Source organism: Toxotes jaculatrix, chromosome 11 (genome assembly GCF_017976425.1).
Source record: "Toxotes jaculatrix isolate fToxJac2 chromosome 11, fToxJac2.pri, whole genome shotgun sequence".
Classification (NCBI taxonomy): domain Eukaryota; kingdom Metazoa; phylum Chordata; class Actinopteri; family Toxotidae; genus Toxotes; species Toxotes jaculatrix.
This window is the reverse complement of record NC_054404.1, coordinates 17,484,730-17,503,161: the sequence shown is the minus strand read 5'-3', so window position 1 is coordinate 17,503,161 and position 18,432 is coordinate 17,484,730. Positions and strand designations below refer to the sequence as shown.

The following is an 18,432-nucleotide window of genomic DNA, read 5'->3' as shown; positions in this document are numbered from 1 at the left end:
TGTTTAAAGTATTGGCACTTTTTTTTTTTTCAGAGATATGCTCTAAATCCGCTTCCTTTATTCATGCCCTGTTCTCTCACACGTAACCAGCCGATTAAATCAAATCAATCAGCTGAATCCACCTCCGTCATCACAACTCGAGACAAATCGCACCATGTTTACTTACAATTTGCAGTTGCATATTATGTTTGTATTGTTTTATGCTTCATAGTTGGATGAAAAAAGGTGGCTCATGTATTGGCATAAGTAAGAGTTAGATGGTGTGAAATAATGTGTCAAAGGGGAACACTACTCAAGAATTCCTTTGTTCTCTGAGAGATCAATATTTGTGAACATGGAGTCGCTCCCAAAACTAGATGCTTGAAGACTAAAGAAGCAGAACTGGAAGAATACTGACAGCAAAACAGGACAGAGTGAAAATACATCTCAGCTCATTACTGACCCAGAGAGCCTGATTCATCCATAGGTTTGACTTAAACAGAGCCCACACGTTTTGAATCGTCTCTGCCCTGAAGCGTGTGCGTAATCTTTGCTAAGCGACGACAAGAGTACAATTCCCCGAACCACTGACTTATTTTCACTCTATTAATATTTTGCCATGAAAGTGCAATCATCCGTTTAGCCTGTGACAAGCACTGCTCTGAGAAAATAGAGGGAGTTGGGCGCTTGAGTTAATTGTATTTATAAAATCCTTTTCATCTTGAGTCTCACCTCTCCCCAAAACTCATCTTCTTCACGCGCTGCAAGATTGAATGCAAGACTGTGTTGACATTACAAATTTGAGTCTTATTCTCTTCATGTCTGGCTCTGGCAGACACTTCATTTTACTTGAGTGTTTGGAGCCTTTGTCTGACGTACCCCCACAGCCCAATCAGACGTGGCCCTCCATCAGCACTGCTCGCCATGCTCCAAATAAGTTCTAATGAACTGATTAGAAACTGGGTTTTGTTTTACACTATTATTGTGTGCATTGTTTTTACATATAAAAAGGAAGTTGTTATTGTTGATGTCGCTTTGCTTTCATGCTACTACGACTTGGAGTGGTGGAAAACTGGATGTTCCAACCATTCATCCGTTTCTTTTAGCAAAGCATTTCAACTATTTGTCTCTAACTTTCGTTAGTTTTGTTTTTTGTGGTTGATACATTACTTTAGCGAACTATTCCAGCTATTTATTCATTACTTTTAACTATTTCAAATGTTTACTTTCACACAGAAATGTAGATATACTGATTTTTTATTTTTTATTTTTTTGTTGATTCCGTGTGCCACTTTGCAGCCGTAGAAGTAACTTCCCTGCCAATTTACAGATTAAATGCCACTAGTGAGGGCATGTGTTGTACCTTTGCATTTTGTTTTAGAGCACTGTGGAAACACAGCACATTATAGATATTGGATATGGAAATTAAAACCTACCTGTGTGGTGTCAGAGTGAAGATGCCGTGATTCAGATCAGGCACAGCTCTCCCAGATCTTAGAAAGAGGAGCTTACAGTCTGCTGAGTGGTGTGCATCTGCATACTCATTCAGACAGCTCCAGATTCTTAGACTCTCCTTGCAGAGCATTACACATTGCTGTCAATCAGCCTCCTCTTCCCCAGCACCCCCTCCACCTCCTCCTCCTCCACCTCCTCCTCCTCCTCCTCCTCCTCTGTGTGCGCTAAAACGAGGAGGAAATCATTTATTCATGACACCCGGCATCCAAAACCAGTATTTCTGTCTGATTCTGATTCACAGGAATGAGGGGATATTATTAGATATACAACTATGCCCTAATGGGGCAACATTTTCCTTCCCAATTTGAAATCGCACCCTCAGATTTCTCTCTCTCTCATTTTCCAAGCAGCTATACTGTCTCAGGCTGGTGAGGTTAGGGCTGTCACTTTTTTTTTTTTTTTTGGGCAAACATTTGCAGAACACAGCTGTGAAATATGTGACATTGTGTATGGGTTAGATGATACATCCAGCAGAAGGTCGGCAATTAAGACAGTATACATAATTACGCAATGTCTTTGACAAAGTGATGGAAATACTGAGTGAATCACGGAGTTTCAAGTCCACTTGACCCGCGCTGCAGCAACATGGCAGATTTACTACGACAGTATTTGTGAGAGATAATTAGCTCAGTCGTTACCGAACCATTACTGACAATTATTCTGTCTTAAGAGGATCATGAATTGGCTCATCTGTCTGATGATGAGATTCTTGGAAACCACTCAGTCGTTTGATGCAACCTGATGCAACACCATATATGGAGGAAAAGGTCATGATGTCAGTGACGTGAATCCAGTTGCTCTCGGTTTAGCATTCAAGGGGCTCTCCGGCAGTTTAGTAGCATTGCGCTTGTTCAAGGCTGGAAGACTTGAGCAAGAGACAGATAAAAAAAAAGAAAAGAAAAAAGAATTGATACAGCAGGAAACGAGACCTCCAACAACACTGGATCCTACATTTCCCATAATTCAGCTGAATCAGGGTTAATCAGGGTTATTTTCTCAGGCGGTGTAGTACCTCCCATGATGAATAAACAGAACTTTATGTTTAAAATTGCTGGAGTGTCCCTTTAATCAGTATACAGTGATTTCTAAACTCAAAGAAGCTGTTTCATGTAAGCTACGATTATTGCAGGTAGAAACAAGTGAGTACTTTGTTCTTCCTCTTTATGCCCAATGGGACATGAGGGCGCAGTGAGGTTTTTACAAATAACTGAGTGCTGGCAGAATTATGCATGAGAACACGTGTTGTTCTGGGAACAGTGACATGAATATGATAACCACACTGGCATGAATATTGTAATGTGAAGGAAGCTTTTTATGCATCAAGTGACATTAAGGGATGATTCTGTTGATGCTCTACATTTTGATGTTCAACAAATTCCATGAAAAGACCCAAATTAACAATGAATTGATCCTGCTGACAAGAGTTTTCCGGCATACGCCGCCCTACTTTCACTGATAGTCACTTGTGAATCGGCGTCTGGAAATAGTCCCCAACAATAGTCCCCAACAATAGTCCCCAACAATAGTCCCCAACAATAGTCCCCAACTTCTTTAAAAAAATTAAAGGATATATTTGGGGCCTATTTATTTAAAAAATGTAATCAGCAGGAATGAATGACGCTTGTTCATACAGGCAGAGAGGGACTAACACACCGTTGGCTTTGGTCATTTCATGGGATTTGTTGACAGTGACAGAAGTATAGAATATAACCAGCCGTATCCTTAAATGTAGCTGGGAACAAGTGAATGATTCTGCCCTTTAAACCATCTTTCATGGAACATGATTCAAGTCCAGTTTAAAAGTCACATTGAAACCATTCAGGAGTTTTGTTAGTGGTTTTCTTCAGAGGCTCTTGTAGAGGAATAAAATGTCCTGCCAGTTGCTCCAGTGGAGCAGCTCAGCAGCCCTACAGTGAAGGGACTGCGTTTGTTCTAGCATCTCTGAGGTGTAAATGTGTAAAACTGAACATCTGTCAAGCAAAGATGCACCTGAAAAAAAAAAGAAGAAAAAAAAAAAAAACCCAGCAGTCTCAGAAAACTTTGCATTTATTACCATTCTCAGCAATGACGTTTTCCAAATTTTGTTGTCGCCACAAGATGATTTATGAAACACCCATTGGAGTGCTACCAGGAAACACAAATGTGTAAAGCGCAGCCCGGTGATAAATAATCCAGAGCTTGCAGAGGATGAGGGAGACAGTGAGTGAGCCATGTCGTTCTTCACACAAAAGCTATTCTGTTTTGCTCTCAAACAGAACTCAGACACTGTGGGTGGAGAAAATCAATCTAGTCAACCTAGAGAGTGGGAGAGAAGAAATGAGAACCGTGAGAGGCTTTGATTATTGTGATGGACTTAAGTCAGCTCTGCAAAAGCCACTTCATACGTCTCTGCTGTTTATCAAATCAGAAACACATTTGCATCACATTTTTCCTGCATTTGTGGATGCTTGGAAGGAAAATTAGTAAAGGGACCCTTTTTTTTTTTGAAGATTTTGACATTTTGATGAATAGATGTATTTCTCAGAGAAGCCAAAACACTCACAATTAATAGAATTGCAGCTGCCAAGTGCAAGAGCTTCGGTGAGTCAACAGAGCTGTCTGGGACAGATAGCCTCTGTCCACAGGGCTGCGCTTCTTTTCAGCAGCTGAGGGAAAAACTCACCACAGGATTGGCAGAAACGGCAGATAATACAGGATTTAGACGACTGGTGAAATCAGAGCAAACTCTCAGCTAAATACCAACCACGTCCACAGTAAGCACTCTGTGAGTATTCAGTCAAGGTTCCTCAAAACAAAACACATGGCAGGCAATTCTGTAATAACTTGCATCAGCCGCCTCGCCTCGCCTCGCCGCCTGTGCTGTTCAGCATGCAGCTGCGAAAAGTATCACACATGGATCTGGTGCAGCAGGAGAAAGCTTATGATTAAATATACCATGAATAACGATGGCTTAGTGTTTTGTAAGGGTGGGGCCATGTGTGTTAGGTGTGCGGGGTAAATGTTTTGGAGCATGATCCTCGATAGGACATCAGGTCCAGTGCAGGAAGAAGTCCACAGCTACAGTTAAAGGCAGAAAGACGCACATGCAAACAACTTGTTTTTCAGTCACATCTTGATTTTCAGTTACACCCATGTGCTCAGTAGATGGTGCTGCTCGTCCCCAGAGTAGAGTCCCTCTATTCCCCATCACGTTAAACATGATCATGTCACAACAGTGGTGACCGAACCAGCCGCGATGCCACAGACTCATGTGGAATTTTGTTTTCAAAGCCAGACGAGGCCCGCAGGTTATTCTTAAATGTTTTTTATTCAATGAATGCAAATTAGTTAATAACCGCAGCTCAGTGTCTACCTTCAAATGTCGTAACTGAATCAGCCAAATACAATATTAGAGTTGTGAAGAGCGGGGCTGAATCTGAACCAGATGGAAAACAGTCTGCAGTAAACAAAAGTGTCAACACAGTATTCGTACACAGCTGAGCATAAACAGCGTGAGCATATTACATAACAAGTAGACAAGTGAGTAGCAGAGGTCTCCTCTACAGGATTGGCACTCCGGCGGCTTAATGACTAAGGATCCCCAAATCACACATCATGCGCTCGAGACATTCACATCTTATTTTAAACAGGGACTTCAGAAATAACATCCAGCATTCGCTCGGCCCGAGATAAACAATTTCCAATTTGGTGGCAAAAGATAAAAAAAAAAAAAAAAAAAAAAAAAAAAGGAAAAGAAAAAATACATTTATATGCACTGTATCACATCAAAAGGAAGGCTTTTAAGCTATTTTTGCCATCTTGTTATTTTTCCATTTTCAGAAAAGCAAACCCAAAGCCATAAGAAGTCCTTTTCTGTTTTCATTCATTTCTTCCACTGACTGCACAGATACACTCCGATACAAACATCAGTGATGTGTACTTTGTTAAGCAACACTTGAAGGATGCACACGAAAGATAAAGGCAACATTTGGGGCTGCTTTGCTGCATCACAGCTGCTGGATGCAGTCAGAGGTGAATTCAAGTGTTCAAGTTTAATGATTAACTGTGACTCATAAAAATGGTTTGTGAGTGTAACATGGCAGTGTATGCGTGCGTGTGTTGTGTTTTTCAGGAATGTGTATGTCTACGTCGGTGTTATTAGAGAAGCGAGTGTGTTAGTGGAGTGTGCGGGGGTTAGGATGTGAGTAATGCAGCGGTCAAAGGTGGATGAGGTCAGTGGTTTTGGCTGGAGTGTGGCTCAGCGCTGGACTCTGCTGTGGCTTCAGCCTCGTGATGCATTTGGCTGAGGTGTTTGACCAGGCTCTCCAGCTGAGGGTTTCCCCCAAAGTCCCCGATGAGACGGTAGGCCTCTGCCTCCAGGTCCCGCAGAGTCTGACGGGTGTAGGCAAATGAGCCTACCTTCTCCAGGTAGTCCACGCAGTATCGTTTGATGTCCATGTTCTCCGTGCGCTGCCTCAGAATGTTCTGCACCTGGGTGCTCTCGGGACGCGACCATATGGCATGAATGGTGGGGAAAGAAAACTTCCCCTCAGTCAGGTCCTCACAGAAGCTTTTGTTCTCGCTGTACTCGCGGGAGCTCAGGTTGGCGTAGTCGTCCCGGATCTGAAAGAAGAGACCCAGCGTGTCCAGAAGGGGTTTCAGGTCCTGTTTCCAATCTGAGAAGAGCTGCATCAGGCCCACAGCCAGGCCAAAGAGCCCTCCGGTTTTCTGCAGCACCATGTTGCGGTACTCCTGCTCGGTGGGACAGGTGTAGGTGTCCCTCCAGTGAATGTCCAGGCCCTGGCCGCGGTGCAGCTCCAGAAGCTGCCGGGTAAACACTTGGACAGCCTCAGGGTGCTCCAGGGTCAGCACCTTCTCCAACCCCAAGAAGTACACGTAGTTGGCTGAGTTGATAACGGAGGGAATGCCATAGATGCTGTGGGCCACAGGGAAGCCTCGCCGCAGCTTGGAGTTGTCCTCAATGTCATCTATGAGCAAACTGGCGTTGTGTAGCATTTCAGTCACCTCGATGATCACCTGCGTATATAGGGTTATAGTTATTAATGTGCTCTGACTTTCCAGGTATTGTTACAAATGCCAACATGTTTTTTAAAGCATAAACATGCTTTTCCTACGCTTGAAATTGTACCAGAGACAGTAACAGGTTTTCAGGAGCTCTGTGTAAATTATGCATTACACCTTGTATACAGCAGAGGGTGCCATGTCTACACTCTTGCCTGCACTGTTCCACCACTGAGTCTTCATCAGCAGGCTAAACAGTTGTTGTTGAAACAACCCCGGCAGTCAGAGAGAATGAATACTCACTGCAATCCCGTCAAAAATTCAGGCGTCGTGCCCAAGAGGGAGCGACTGTGGCTTGATGTGCTTAGAGAAAGTGTTGGTTAAGCAATTAGAGGTGACACTGCAGGGCTTAGCGCACTTTCACCCCCTCTACGGAGAGAAAGTCGAGGGCTGAGGACTTAACCTCAGAGCCACCACAACGAGAGTATTGACAATGGCTCTGTATTAACATGCATGCATAGCTGTCGTGAGTCAACGGCTATGAGTTATATAGATACTTTGCTTGCTTTAACTTGGAGTAGTCATCTCTCAGTGGAGCACACAGCCATAGTAAGCCGTCCTTAAACTGATAACCAAAAATGGCTTTGTTTCAGGTCTATGTTTGACGCGAAACAGCCAGGGTTGCCATCAGGTGTCTGCTGTCCTGAGCTGGCAGCGCAGCCTGCTTGGAGTGCTCCGCTGATTTAAAAGACAAGTGGTGTGGCCTGGTAATGAAAGCTGTTTGTATGGGGCTGGGGAGCACAAAGAGAGGCTCAGTGGGTCAGGCAGATGGCCAAGGCTGGGCCGGTGGAGCAGTTTATCCGCCAAACACAACCTTTCCCTCGGCAGGGTCCCGACTCTCGCTCACCCTGCAACCTCAGTGAGCCACTCACGAGAGAGGGGGTGGGAGGGGGGCTGGTGGTAAAGCTACAATGGATGCATACATGAATGAGAGAGTGGAATATTACACAGACCCACTTGAGGATTCAAATGTTCATCGCGAGCAGAACACTGGTCTTTGTGAATTTGAATTCCGTGGCAGGATAAAGGAACAAGGGCACAATCAAGAACAGATTTAAAACTCACATCAGCAGTGGCCTCAGATAACAACAGCAGCTATCACACCCAAACACAAGCACCAGCAATTTTAAAGTTTTGGACTTTGAGTGTCTGCGCTCTCTCAGGAATCTAATTAGTCAGCCTGTTGCTGTATAATGCTGCTGTTTAAGTGCCGAGTGCCTTCACTGCTCCGCAAGACTTCATTGATTGTCACCAGTGGTTACTGACACAGAAACTCACTGTGTTTGCTGAAGCTCCAATCAGTGAACCATTAAGAATGCAGAGACTCCTTCACAACAAACGAGTGCACTGAGTCCGATATATCGAGGGGACATAACTCTGAAACAGACAGGTCAGTTACGTGCACACGTAAACCTGTCTCAGTTAGCGAGCCCGCACAGTTGGTGCTAACCACCGCAAGTAAACCTGAGTCAGACAGCAGGACTGTTGAAATCTGGCCAAGGGTTTAACATAGTCATCCCCTCGTGATCACACACCACATCTACTGGGTTGTGTCATTCAAAATGGTTGTCTCATTCATGTAGTGCAGTGGTTTTAGTGTGAAAATAGAACAAAATATGGCAGATGTCGTTCCAATTTTTGTGAAATGCTCAAGAAGACACAGTGTAATCTTAATCTGGGATTTACAGTTTGTATGTTTCTTTAAATCATGCAGTTTGTTGATGTTGTATCCCTGCTGGTTGTCCTCATTAATGGTCTTGTATTATTTTTGATGTTGTGCAGTTAAATCATAGACAATCGCCCACAATCTGGATAATGGAGCTCCTATCTAATTAACTAATCGACAATACAGGGTTTTCCTGCAGTGTTTTGTAGTGGAAGTGGGCCAGCTTACTTTACACAAACACCACTTTCACTGTCATAATAAAAAAAAAAACATTTAGGGAAAAAAGCAGTGGAGGTATTTCATACAGCAAAGCTCATATATTTAATGAGTGTGGCTGTTGTTTAGGCCGTCATCGACTAACTATACTGATCACAAGATAACGTGTGTCAGGATCTGTCAGACTAAGTACTGCAGTTAAACAATCTTCCTCGAAAATATGAATGTACAGTCTAGTCTGATTCGGCCTTTACTGCAATACAGTCCACTGTTGTCACAACTTCTTATCTGCTCCGTGTGGTGATAATCCTGTACCACATTACAGGTTGTGTGCAGGTATTTGACGTGTTTGAAAGGGATAACTTAATGATTACACTGTCCATTATTTCTGAGTTGCTACACATCGTATTTAATACGCTAATTAACCACCTAGATCCTAGTTACTTCCTCACAGAGGCAGCTACATTATAGTTTCACTCTGCATCGCATTAAAACCTACAAGAAGCTCAAAGCCCGAGGCAGCAGACTCTCTCGTCTCATGAATGACACGTTGTCAAAGTGAGACACAAGACAGTATATAAAAGCTAACCTTTCAACAGTGTCAGAGAGAACAAGAGGAAGCCAGTCAGTGAAAGGTTGCAAGACAACTGCCGCAAAGTGAGGGAATTTCCCAAACCTCCACAACCTGTGCTGCGCAGAAGCACATACGGGGTTTGACAAAACATGCACTGCCAAATGAATGAGACAGTGTGCCACTGTCACAGCCTCCATCTATCTGAAGGCACGGTTGTTTCCATGGCGGCGACTTCTTGGCAGCAGTGTGCTAATGATGATGAGAGGAGTGCTCTCAGTCTGTATGATGGGTTCAGCACGAGTTTACAGAGCTGCTACACAGAGAAGGGGGTGGGGGAGGTGGAGGGAGCCACGGGCGGGGGGGGGGGGGGTAGATTAAAACTCACTTTTATTGCACAGTGGAAGATAGAATGACCAAAGGAGACAACAGTGTGACCTTTGAGTTTTGCCTGCAGAATTATGATTCCTCTATTAGGGCAGGGTTTAACATTCAGGCCGAAGGGAGACCTGTTGAACAGCAAACCTAATGAGATCTAGCACTCTCAGTGCTTAGCATGCTGCGCTGTTAAAGTTACCTGCATTAAAAAAAACACAGATTAGTCTCCATATCTTCATCACTGGACAAGCAGCCAGTATTCAGCCAATATATAGCATTAGCCAATGCTAATGCTATCAGTATAATAAGGTCAGTGGCCTGTTCTCCCTGCGGGGACGTGGCGAGGGTCCCGCTCAATAAAACCAATAAATCCTAAACGGCTAATTTGAAATTAATAAGACTGAGGAAAAGTAGGAATGCCAATCAGCCGGCTATCCGTTTCAATATGTCTGTCACAATATAGTCAGGCAGCATCCAGGAATATATTACAACAAGATAATGGATGAGTGGACGCGCATGTTTGCCCAGGAATCTGTGACATGAATCACGCTAATCCTTAGTTCAGGGAGGTGATCAGGAGCACAAGAAGCTGAAAAAGCAGGAGTCCCACACTGGAGATTAATGTGGGTGCAGAATATCTTCAATACCCAACAAACAATCCCTAAATGCTTCCAAGTATTTGCTTCTCACAACCATTTACTGCCCCGTCTGGCATTTACTGTATCGTTAAACAATTAACTTCCATGACCTGCCAATTTTCATGTAAAATGCATGAAGCAAAACTGATTTTCAGACTTTCTTTAAAGATAGAAATCCTACTTAAAAAATAAAGTCCATCCAACTCCAAGGACAAATGTAATTATGGCTACCCATTTGTCAGCAATTGGCTCGACAGCAGCTCACATGTGGCGAGTTAAAAAGTTAAGTGAATATAATTTAATGACACCTCACCTCACAGGGAAAATCTTGCTGTAGCTCCCTCAATCCCACTCTCTCTCATTAGAAACTTAGTATGACAGAGACCATGTTTTAAACGAGCAGATTTCTGTGCACTGATGGGATTTATGCCAGAGTCTATCCAAATTGATTTTTGTCCTTTCAGATGATGTAGAACAGGGGTGCTCAAACCTTTTCTGAACCAAAACCTACTTTTAAAGTTGCCAGTCGGCCAAGATCTACCAACCCGAATAGGATAGCTGTAGCCATTACTGACAGCCTACCTACATATTTAATTTACACACAGCAAACAGAAAAGTAAACTAGATTCTTTTTGGAAAAGTGGAAGTAAATGTATTTTTCAACCTGAGAGACCTGAGACAGCCGGCACTGGGAGAAGGCAGCTAGTTTCTCATACTCAGGGCAACAGGAGCTGGTTGCCAGCCTTAGGCAGGCCACAAGGTGGTCATCTGTTATTACCTTCGCCAAGGAAGTTGTGTTTTCACCTGTGTCTGTTGGTTGTTTTTTGTTTGTTTATTGGTTAGCAGAATTATGCAAAAAGTATTGAACCAATTTGCATCAAACTTGGTTTAGGGATGGGCCACGGGCCAGGGGAGAACTCATTAAAATTTGGTGTGGATCTGTTTAAAGGAGCAGATCCAGGATTTTTTTAAAAACCCACTTTCCTTAACATTGCCAGATAGGGCATATTTTTGACAATATTTGGCCTTGGCAGAGGTATGCACTCTACTGAGTGCCATTCTAGTTGTGGATTGTTCTCTGACTACTGTAGGTTGATCCAAAAAGTGCTGTCAAGTTCAAGGAGCATCTTCCGAGCTTGGGAAGCTTTTGTTCCAGCAGCAGGTTCCAGGATTTGATCTCAATGTCATTTTGCAGTGTGAGAATCTCATTCTCACACTGCAGAGCCAACCAGGTGGAACAGTGATACTACTTTGGAGGCAATGCAATCCACATCAATACTTGCACCAAATGGAAAACACAGATAGCTGGCGACAGGCTCCATGGATGTGAAGTCAGTAAAGCTTTTCTGGGATTCTGAGGGATGCTCTGAACTTGGTCCTCATAACGTGCACTGTCAAGCTGACGTTGAGGTTCTGTCTGCATGTGAGCAAAGTTCTGCCGCTCACAGCTTTGGAGCCGACTTGACAGCGGCTGTAGTTTGCTTTTACATTTGTTCACAGAACTGATAACGTTGATTATGTATTTGTCCTTACCCTGCAGCTCTGAATTAAACTCACTGAGCAGGTCGGGAACACTAAATGCAAAATCCACTGCTAATTCTCTAGCTGCGCATATCCTGCATGTTTTGAAAGCTTCAGAAAATCTTTTTCATTTCAGGCAACAAGTCAGTGAAGCCCGCCAAAAACGTGGCTGGGCTTATCCATCTCACATCTGTGTGTGTAGCAGCAAGTCTGTGTGTTCTGCCTGTTTCCTCCAAGCGAGCACAGAATAACCTTCTCTGTAAACTCCTGGCCCGAACAGAACACACAATCTTCAATCTAAAATGTTCCCGCACAATGTTTGCCGGCGAATTATACAGTGATAATTAAGGGAGTCCGGGAAAGATTCACTTTGTTTGCCCAATGCAATGAGCCCACTAGTGTGGGTTACCATCGCTGCAGCACCATCAGTTGTGATGGAGACGAGCTGAAAGTGGGGCAACTGGATCTTGTTAACAAACTCCATGAGAGTGTGGGAAATATCTTCGCCTCCAGTGAGTGCGTAGCTCTTCTTTTGCACTCCTGTTGCCAAAAACCATTCTGATGAAAACACATAACTGTGCCACATCCACCATATCAGTCGAGAAAACGCTCAAATGCGTCAGTGTCGTTCTTCGGTTGCTCCTCGACATCCTCTGCCATTCCCTCATATTGCCAGTGTTACAGTATTCTGGGAAAATTGCACGTCCTTAGTAGCAGCTACGATATCCATTTTATTCTCATAGTCATCGAAGACTCGCCAAATGCATCTTTAACAACTTTGTCGTCCTTAAAACGATTTCTTGTCTTCAGCGAGAACGTGGCCGACGTGATAAGATGCTATCGTTGCAGCCTCACTCTTGAGTTGGGCCTGGTAAAAACTGACTGCTGTGTTGCTAACTGATCCTTTGATTTCAGGGACATTTCTGCTACTGCTTTAGCAGGGAAATCTGTCTCATAGCTTTTGTGCACCGTTTTGGAATGCTCACGGTGAAGTAAGGAGAAATGGACTTAAAATTTAAGAAAACAAAAAATGTTTTTAAGCGTCCTCCCAGTGTGAATGAAAATGATTTTGAAGTTTTGGGATTTTTTTATTTTTTATTTGTGTTTTGCCAACGTAGCTGGCTAAGTTGATCATGGACAGCTCTTTTGTGAAGGTGTTCGTGGCAAGATGGGACAACAGAGGTTGCTCAGTGAAAAAGGAGTGTGCACCCAGGAAAATGCAGAAAATCTTTCTATTTTACAATTCTATTTTATATTGACTACACTTCTCACAACTGACTAGGAATCAGTTCTAGTTGAGCACCTTCTGCGTTGTCAAGGAATATTAAGAGGAAAAGGGAAGACAGAAGAAAATCACTTGGCATGGGTGAATATTCAAAGGAAGAGAAGTTAATCTTATTCAGCAAGTTGTCTGACCAGTAGTAGGAGGGGTGGATTTAGGTGTCACGTGACCAGCATGCACACAAACTCATTAAGACAAATACATGTCCAGAATGTGTGCACCATAACCGGAAAACAGAAACTGGTAAGAATGAAGATGAGTAAATTCAGTAAATAAAGCCACACACGATTGGCAGTAAAGCTTTTATCTAAACAAACTATTCTCTTTAATCTTTAAACAAATTTCTGCACCTGTCGCCAGGGACGCAAAACAAAAGTCATTCTGTTAGATATGGACGTTATGAACAGTCTACAAACCATTATGACATCACTGTTAAGCAATCTGCAACTCCCTATAAGCGGAAGTGGAGTGTGGAAACCCTGTGATGTGGCTAAGGTCCTATTTTACATCAAAATGTTATTCATCTTTACATAAATGGTGAAAACAGTCTCAGTGGGCAGGTCCATCTTGTTAGATGATATGACTGTATTATGGCTCTGTTGTATAGTACTTCATTTTGTTTGTATTGTAGCCAGTAATGTTCTACTTTCCTCCAGCATGTTTTACTTTCTTTTTAAGATATTTTTCAGAAGTGCTCTTATTGATATTATTGAATAAAGTCATTATTAATGTGCCACCACTGAGCAACTCGAAAGCCCTGAGTCTTGAGTAGACATGGAAATGAAACGGTAGATATAATAGCTACCTTGTCAAAAGGGGCCTTTTCAAACTGGAGAATAGAGAACAAACAGTACAAGTGTTACAAATATATCCACAGTGGGCAGGACTTCATCAATGTGAGAGTTTGAATGATGATAATACTAATGATTTAGGAAGCAAAATAGCTTAATGGCCCAATCAGTGACTTTTTTTGACAATATTACCTACAGACATGTTCGGATATTTAATTCATTCTAGGGCTGCATTTACATGGAAATCATTTTTCTTTGTTCAGTTTTAAGAGGAACTCCCCCGTGCTGTTCTGGGGATGGGGGACTGCGTCATAAAAATGTTCTGGTAAAACCCAGAAGAAACATGAATGCAACACAAGGTGCCCTGATCTGACACAGCTTGGTATCGTTAAGTCCTAGCAAGTCCTAACCCACAGAACCTCTGATGGGCTCACTTGTTCCCCAAACTGGCTTATCAGCCATTCACCAGAGTAGCACCAGACCTTTTTTAGAATCGCTCTACAAAATGTGTGATGTGGGCGGTGATTCAGAGGTCTGGAAACAGGCTAATGGACTGTGCCTTTAAGCAGTCAAACCTCGCAATCGTCTCTTAAAACAGCTCATCTACTGACTACATGTAATGTAAATGGCTTTGCTAATAGTGACAAACCCACAATGAATCAGTCATCACCCAACTCTGCTCCATCTACACAGGCAAACAAAAGGCATCCAACTACAGCACTTCATGAAATCAGCAGTAAGCGAAAGCTGCATTTTTAACCACTGGATCAAACAAATATAGAAAATGAAAATTGTTTTTGAAAGTGTTGCTCCACCTTTTTCCATTTCATTCCACTTGATCCTCGGCAGCATTAACAGCCCCCTGCGATAAATCACGGATGCTCTAAGCTATACACCCAAGCTTCGCATTTACATTCAGTTAGGAACAACTTGGTTGGCAAAACACCCTGGTTGCATTACAAAATAAATTGCCTGTTCGGGATGAGCACAGCATCATTTCACCTTCCTGGACCCGTCTGCAACAATAAACATCTGATGATTCTGAATGTTAAGAGGCTTGAAATGGCCGATTTCTCACCTGCAGTTTGTCCTCTGGAACATTGAGCCAGTGGTTAAATGCTTGAGCCAGTTTTGTCCTCACCTGCTTTCCTGAGAAGAGAGCAGAAAAACAAAACTTCAATCGTTTTAATAACGACAGACGTGCATACAAAAAAGATCATCGCCACAGTGAAGCTCATTCTGTGTTAAAAAATTTGGTTTTACTGCTTATTTTAGTGGTTTTCCTTTACGTCCTTACATCATTGATATTTAAGAAATCAGTTTGTTGACTATATAAACACAGCTGGTGTGTGGTAGCTACATATTCCAACGGAACGAAACCTTTTAAGGAAATCTGCATTTTTTTAGAACTTGCATCAAGCTGTCATAGTTTCAGTCGATATATCTTTAGGTATGCATAATAATGATCTCACTCTCACTGATGTAGACATAGAAAGTTCTGCAAGAAACAGCTTTACAGTCTAAACATCAGCCTCACACAGATTTACAATATCTGAACTCCTCTTATCAAAAGCTGATCTAAGTATGACAAAAAAGTCACAGGAATTTGTTTTAAGTGTTGCACGATGTCAAAATGATCACATCTTATGAGCCAAAATGGGGAGACGACAATGTCTTTTCTTACGTTTGTCCAAATTAAACTGTGATGTTAGGTCTGTCACTTCCCCAATGACAAAAATGACCAATCAGAACTGAGGAAAAAAAAATGAACAAAGATGGTCTCCTAACCAGCAGGAAATTAGTGGTCGGTAAAGATATTAATTTCTCACAGTTCAGTTTTATTCCCATTTGGATGTAATCATGTTCATACAGTTTTTATAGTGAAATGTTTAAATGAAAACCACATAATTTAGGCCTTGACAGCATAATATCTTTAACCTTGTGAGACCATATGCTGCTGCCAAAATACTAAGTACTACATTAGTCAGTTGTCTCTACTACATTTCAAATGCACTATATTAAACAAAATGTGGTTTGGTTAAAAACAAAATATGTTACAATGGATTCATTTACTGCTCTTTAAATTCAAGTTCATATTTCCTGTGATAATGTCTGCTGTGTGTACACTACAGCCTTTCATCATTTTAGGTATTATGCCAATGCCATGATCCGGTGTGACTGACAGGAAGTGAGCTCTAGGACTCCTCGGCAGCATAAATGGCTTTTGATGACCTTTCAGCTGCACGTCTGCACGTCTCACCACCTCTTTCAGCACCATGCAGTCGCTGACAGTGAAAAAGACTCACCTGGCAGCTGCAACAAGTACTTGTATGGCTCCAGCAGAATTCGCTCAGAGGCTGCTTCTGAGTCACCGTCCATTGCTTCAAATTTACACAAATCTATGTTGGAGGACAAAGGACACAAAAAGTAAGTAAAACCAAAGAAGACTGTCATTTTTTGTGAGATAAACGAGCGCCCTTGAGTGTACTGCAATCAAATGTTTGTTGGTGTATGCTTTGTTTTGCAGTCTCATAAGCCTTTTATAACAGGGTCAAAATAAAATTTAGATCTGGGAGGCAATTTGCTTTGAAGATATGTTTGAAAAATGCTCTTTTGGTTGTTTTAAAAAGCAGTTTATTTTTGATTATTTCATTTATTAATTCACATGTGGCAACTCACTGGTTCATGGAAAGTGAAAGAGACGAATGGTATTTTCAGTTTTACCCATTTGAAGCTAATGAAGGAAAAATTGTTTCATACCAAAATACAATGCTACATGACGTCACGTGATCTGTTTTGCATTTAGTTTAGATTGTGGGAAATGTAAGAAAAGTGAAAAACTATTAAATGCACAAACTGACAATGCAGAGCAATACAAGTGCATATGTTAAAAAAAAAACACAAAACAATGTACACTTTACATCTTCAACATCATCATCATCATCAACAGTTACTTTACAAAAGTATGAGCCCACATTACAGGTGATTTTCTGCACTGGTGTAGCAACAGTTTGAAGCGACAAGAGTCAGTCATCCCTCTAGCCTGTTGCTGATTGAGAGCTGGCGTGTTGAATAATGGTGATATTATTGTGCTCTGAATGTTAATACACACAAGAGAAAACAGAAGTAGTAAAGAAGTGTGTAATTATAATTAGTGGTGCATGTGGTGTATTTGCGTTAAGTTACTTGCATCTGTTATTTTGCATGACCAAACTTAAAGCTGGCCCTTAACAGACAGATTGGAGAACCAGCGTTAAGGAGACAGAATCGTAATAGAACAAACAGCAGAAAGGAGTTTGTGAACATGACAAGAACAATGACAGACTCAGAGCCCAGCTTAGTATAACTGATGTCATATAACTGCAAAAATGCTGCTACGCACTTACCAGCATAGTCCACAAAAACGGTGTGGGTATCATTTGCAAGTGTTACTTTTACCCATCTATTGCAATTCCTTTAAATAATCACATAATTGAGAAAGAAGAAAAGCAATGAAAGATACAAAACTAATGTGCTGGTTGTAAAGCTTAACATTAAAAGTGTTCTAACTCATCTAAAACAAAGAAGAAAATTAAAGGCTTTGACAAGTATGATGAAATACATGTTCAAATACAATTTCATGTTGTAATGAAATGGGTGACTGATACATGTGCAAAGTCGTGAAATCTCCTTGTATATAATGACACACTAATCTACATAAGTTGAACAATCATGTTACTGGTGAATCAAAGAAACTGGTGACAAGTGATGCAGCAATAAAAACAGAAAAGATAACCATTTATTGCAGCTCTGCTTGTGATCAAATGCTAATGCACAGATATTTATCATTTTTAAGTTATCAGACTGCCACAACATTTTCTATTTAATAACACAACGTTGCAGTCAATTTCCACCCAGTTACAGTACAGAGAGAATCCAAAATTATATTAAGAAAGACCTGATCCTTTGTTGGGTAATAGCTGTATGTAGAGAGTTAATAGCATAATAAGTACAAATGTACTTGGCCCTGCAATAGACTTAATACACTGGTTATTCAGTGTGCACTATAGCGTCACCATACTGGAAAGTGGAAAACAAACATATAATAAATACACATTTTTATCTTCATCTTGTTATTAACATGTCACTCACTAGAATGATCAAAATCTAGATAATTTGCCATGTCAGTCATTGCCATTTCACTTGAAAACACGAGCCCTCATTTCTCAGTTCAATCGTACCTATTCCATACTGTTGAGTTTAAAAAAACAGGAATGACAAGTTTTTGAAGAAAAGTTTTGCAGCATGTTTTGCAGTCATATTGACTATGCGCATCCCTTTAAGTGAAACTTAAGACAATACTAATGAAGTTTAAATTATATATAATGTATTACACATGTATAGCAAAGTTCTAAAACTAAAATGCTTCTGTGACATCCAGCAAATTTCCTCCTTAACTCCACCTACCTTTGCTGCGATGTGTCGGTCTGCTGACTTGCCGGTCCTATATTCCTGTTAGCCAGACTGCAATTTCGTTAGCGTTAGCAGGCTAACATAAACGCGCCGTTATACCACCATTAAGCATGTCTTTCTTTCTTTTTCAAAATAAAAACTTTCAATTCAACGCTGGTCGACCAAGGCACACTATAATACTGACAGATCCACACTTTCAGATCATTTTTAGGTCCTTGTGTTACTGGCGAACTCGCTGTGGATGCTATGCTAAGCTACCATCGCTTCCGCTGCGCACTGTACAGACTTTACAACGCAAGCTAGTTTTGATGAGGTACATATATATATGCTTCGGCTTCTTTACAGAGCAGGCGCAGAGTAAG

At 41.7% G+C, this 18,432-nt stretch overlaps 1 protein-coding gene across 1 annotated transcript; it reads right to left on the bottom strand.

Moving 5' to 3' along the window:
- Positions 1-3,575: 3,575 nt before the first annotated feature.
- ggps1 (geranylgeranyl diphosphate synthase 1) lies at positions 3,576-18,351 on the bottom strand. The gene is made up of 4 exons (XM_041050654.1): positions 18,065-18,351; positions 15,925-16,017; positions 14,697-14,767; positions 3,576-6,510 (listed from the first exon to the last, which is right to left on the bottom strand). Exons 2-4 carry the CDS (start codon positions 15,995-15,997, stop codon positions 5,707-5,709), a joined length of 948 nt encoding a protein of 315 aa, XP_040906588.1. The 5' UTR covers positions 15,998-16,017; positions 18,065-18,351; the 3' UTR covers positions 3,576-5,706.
- Between the last annotated feature and the right edge of the window lie 81 nt (positions 18,352-18,432).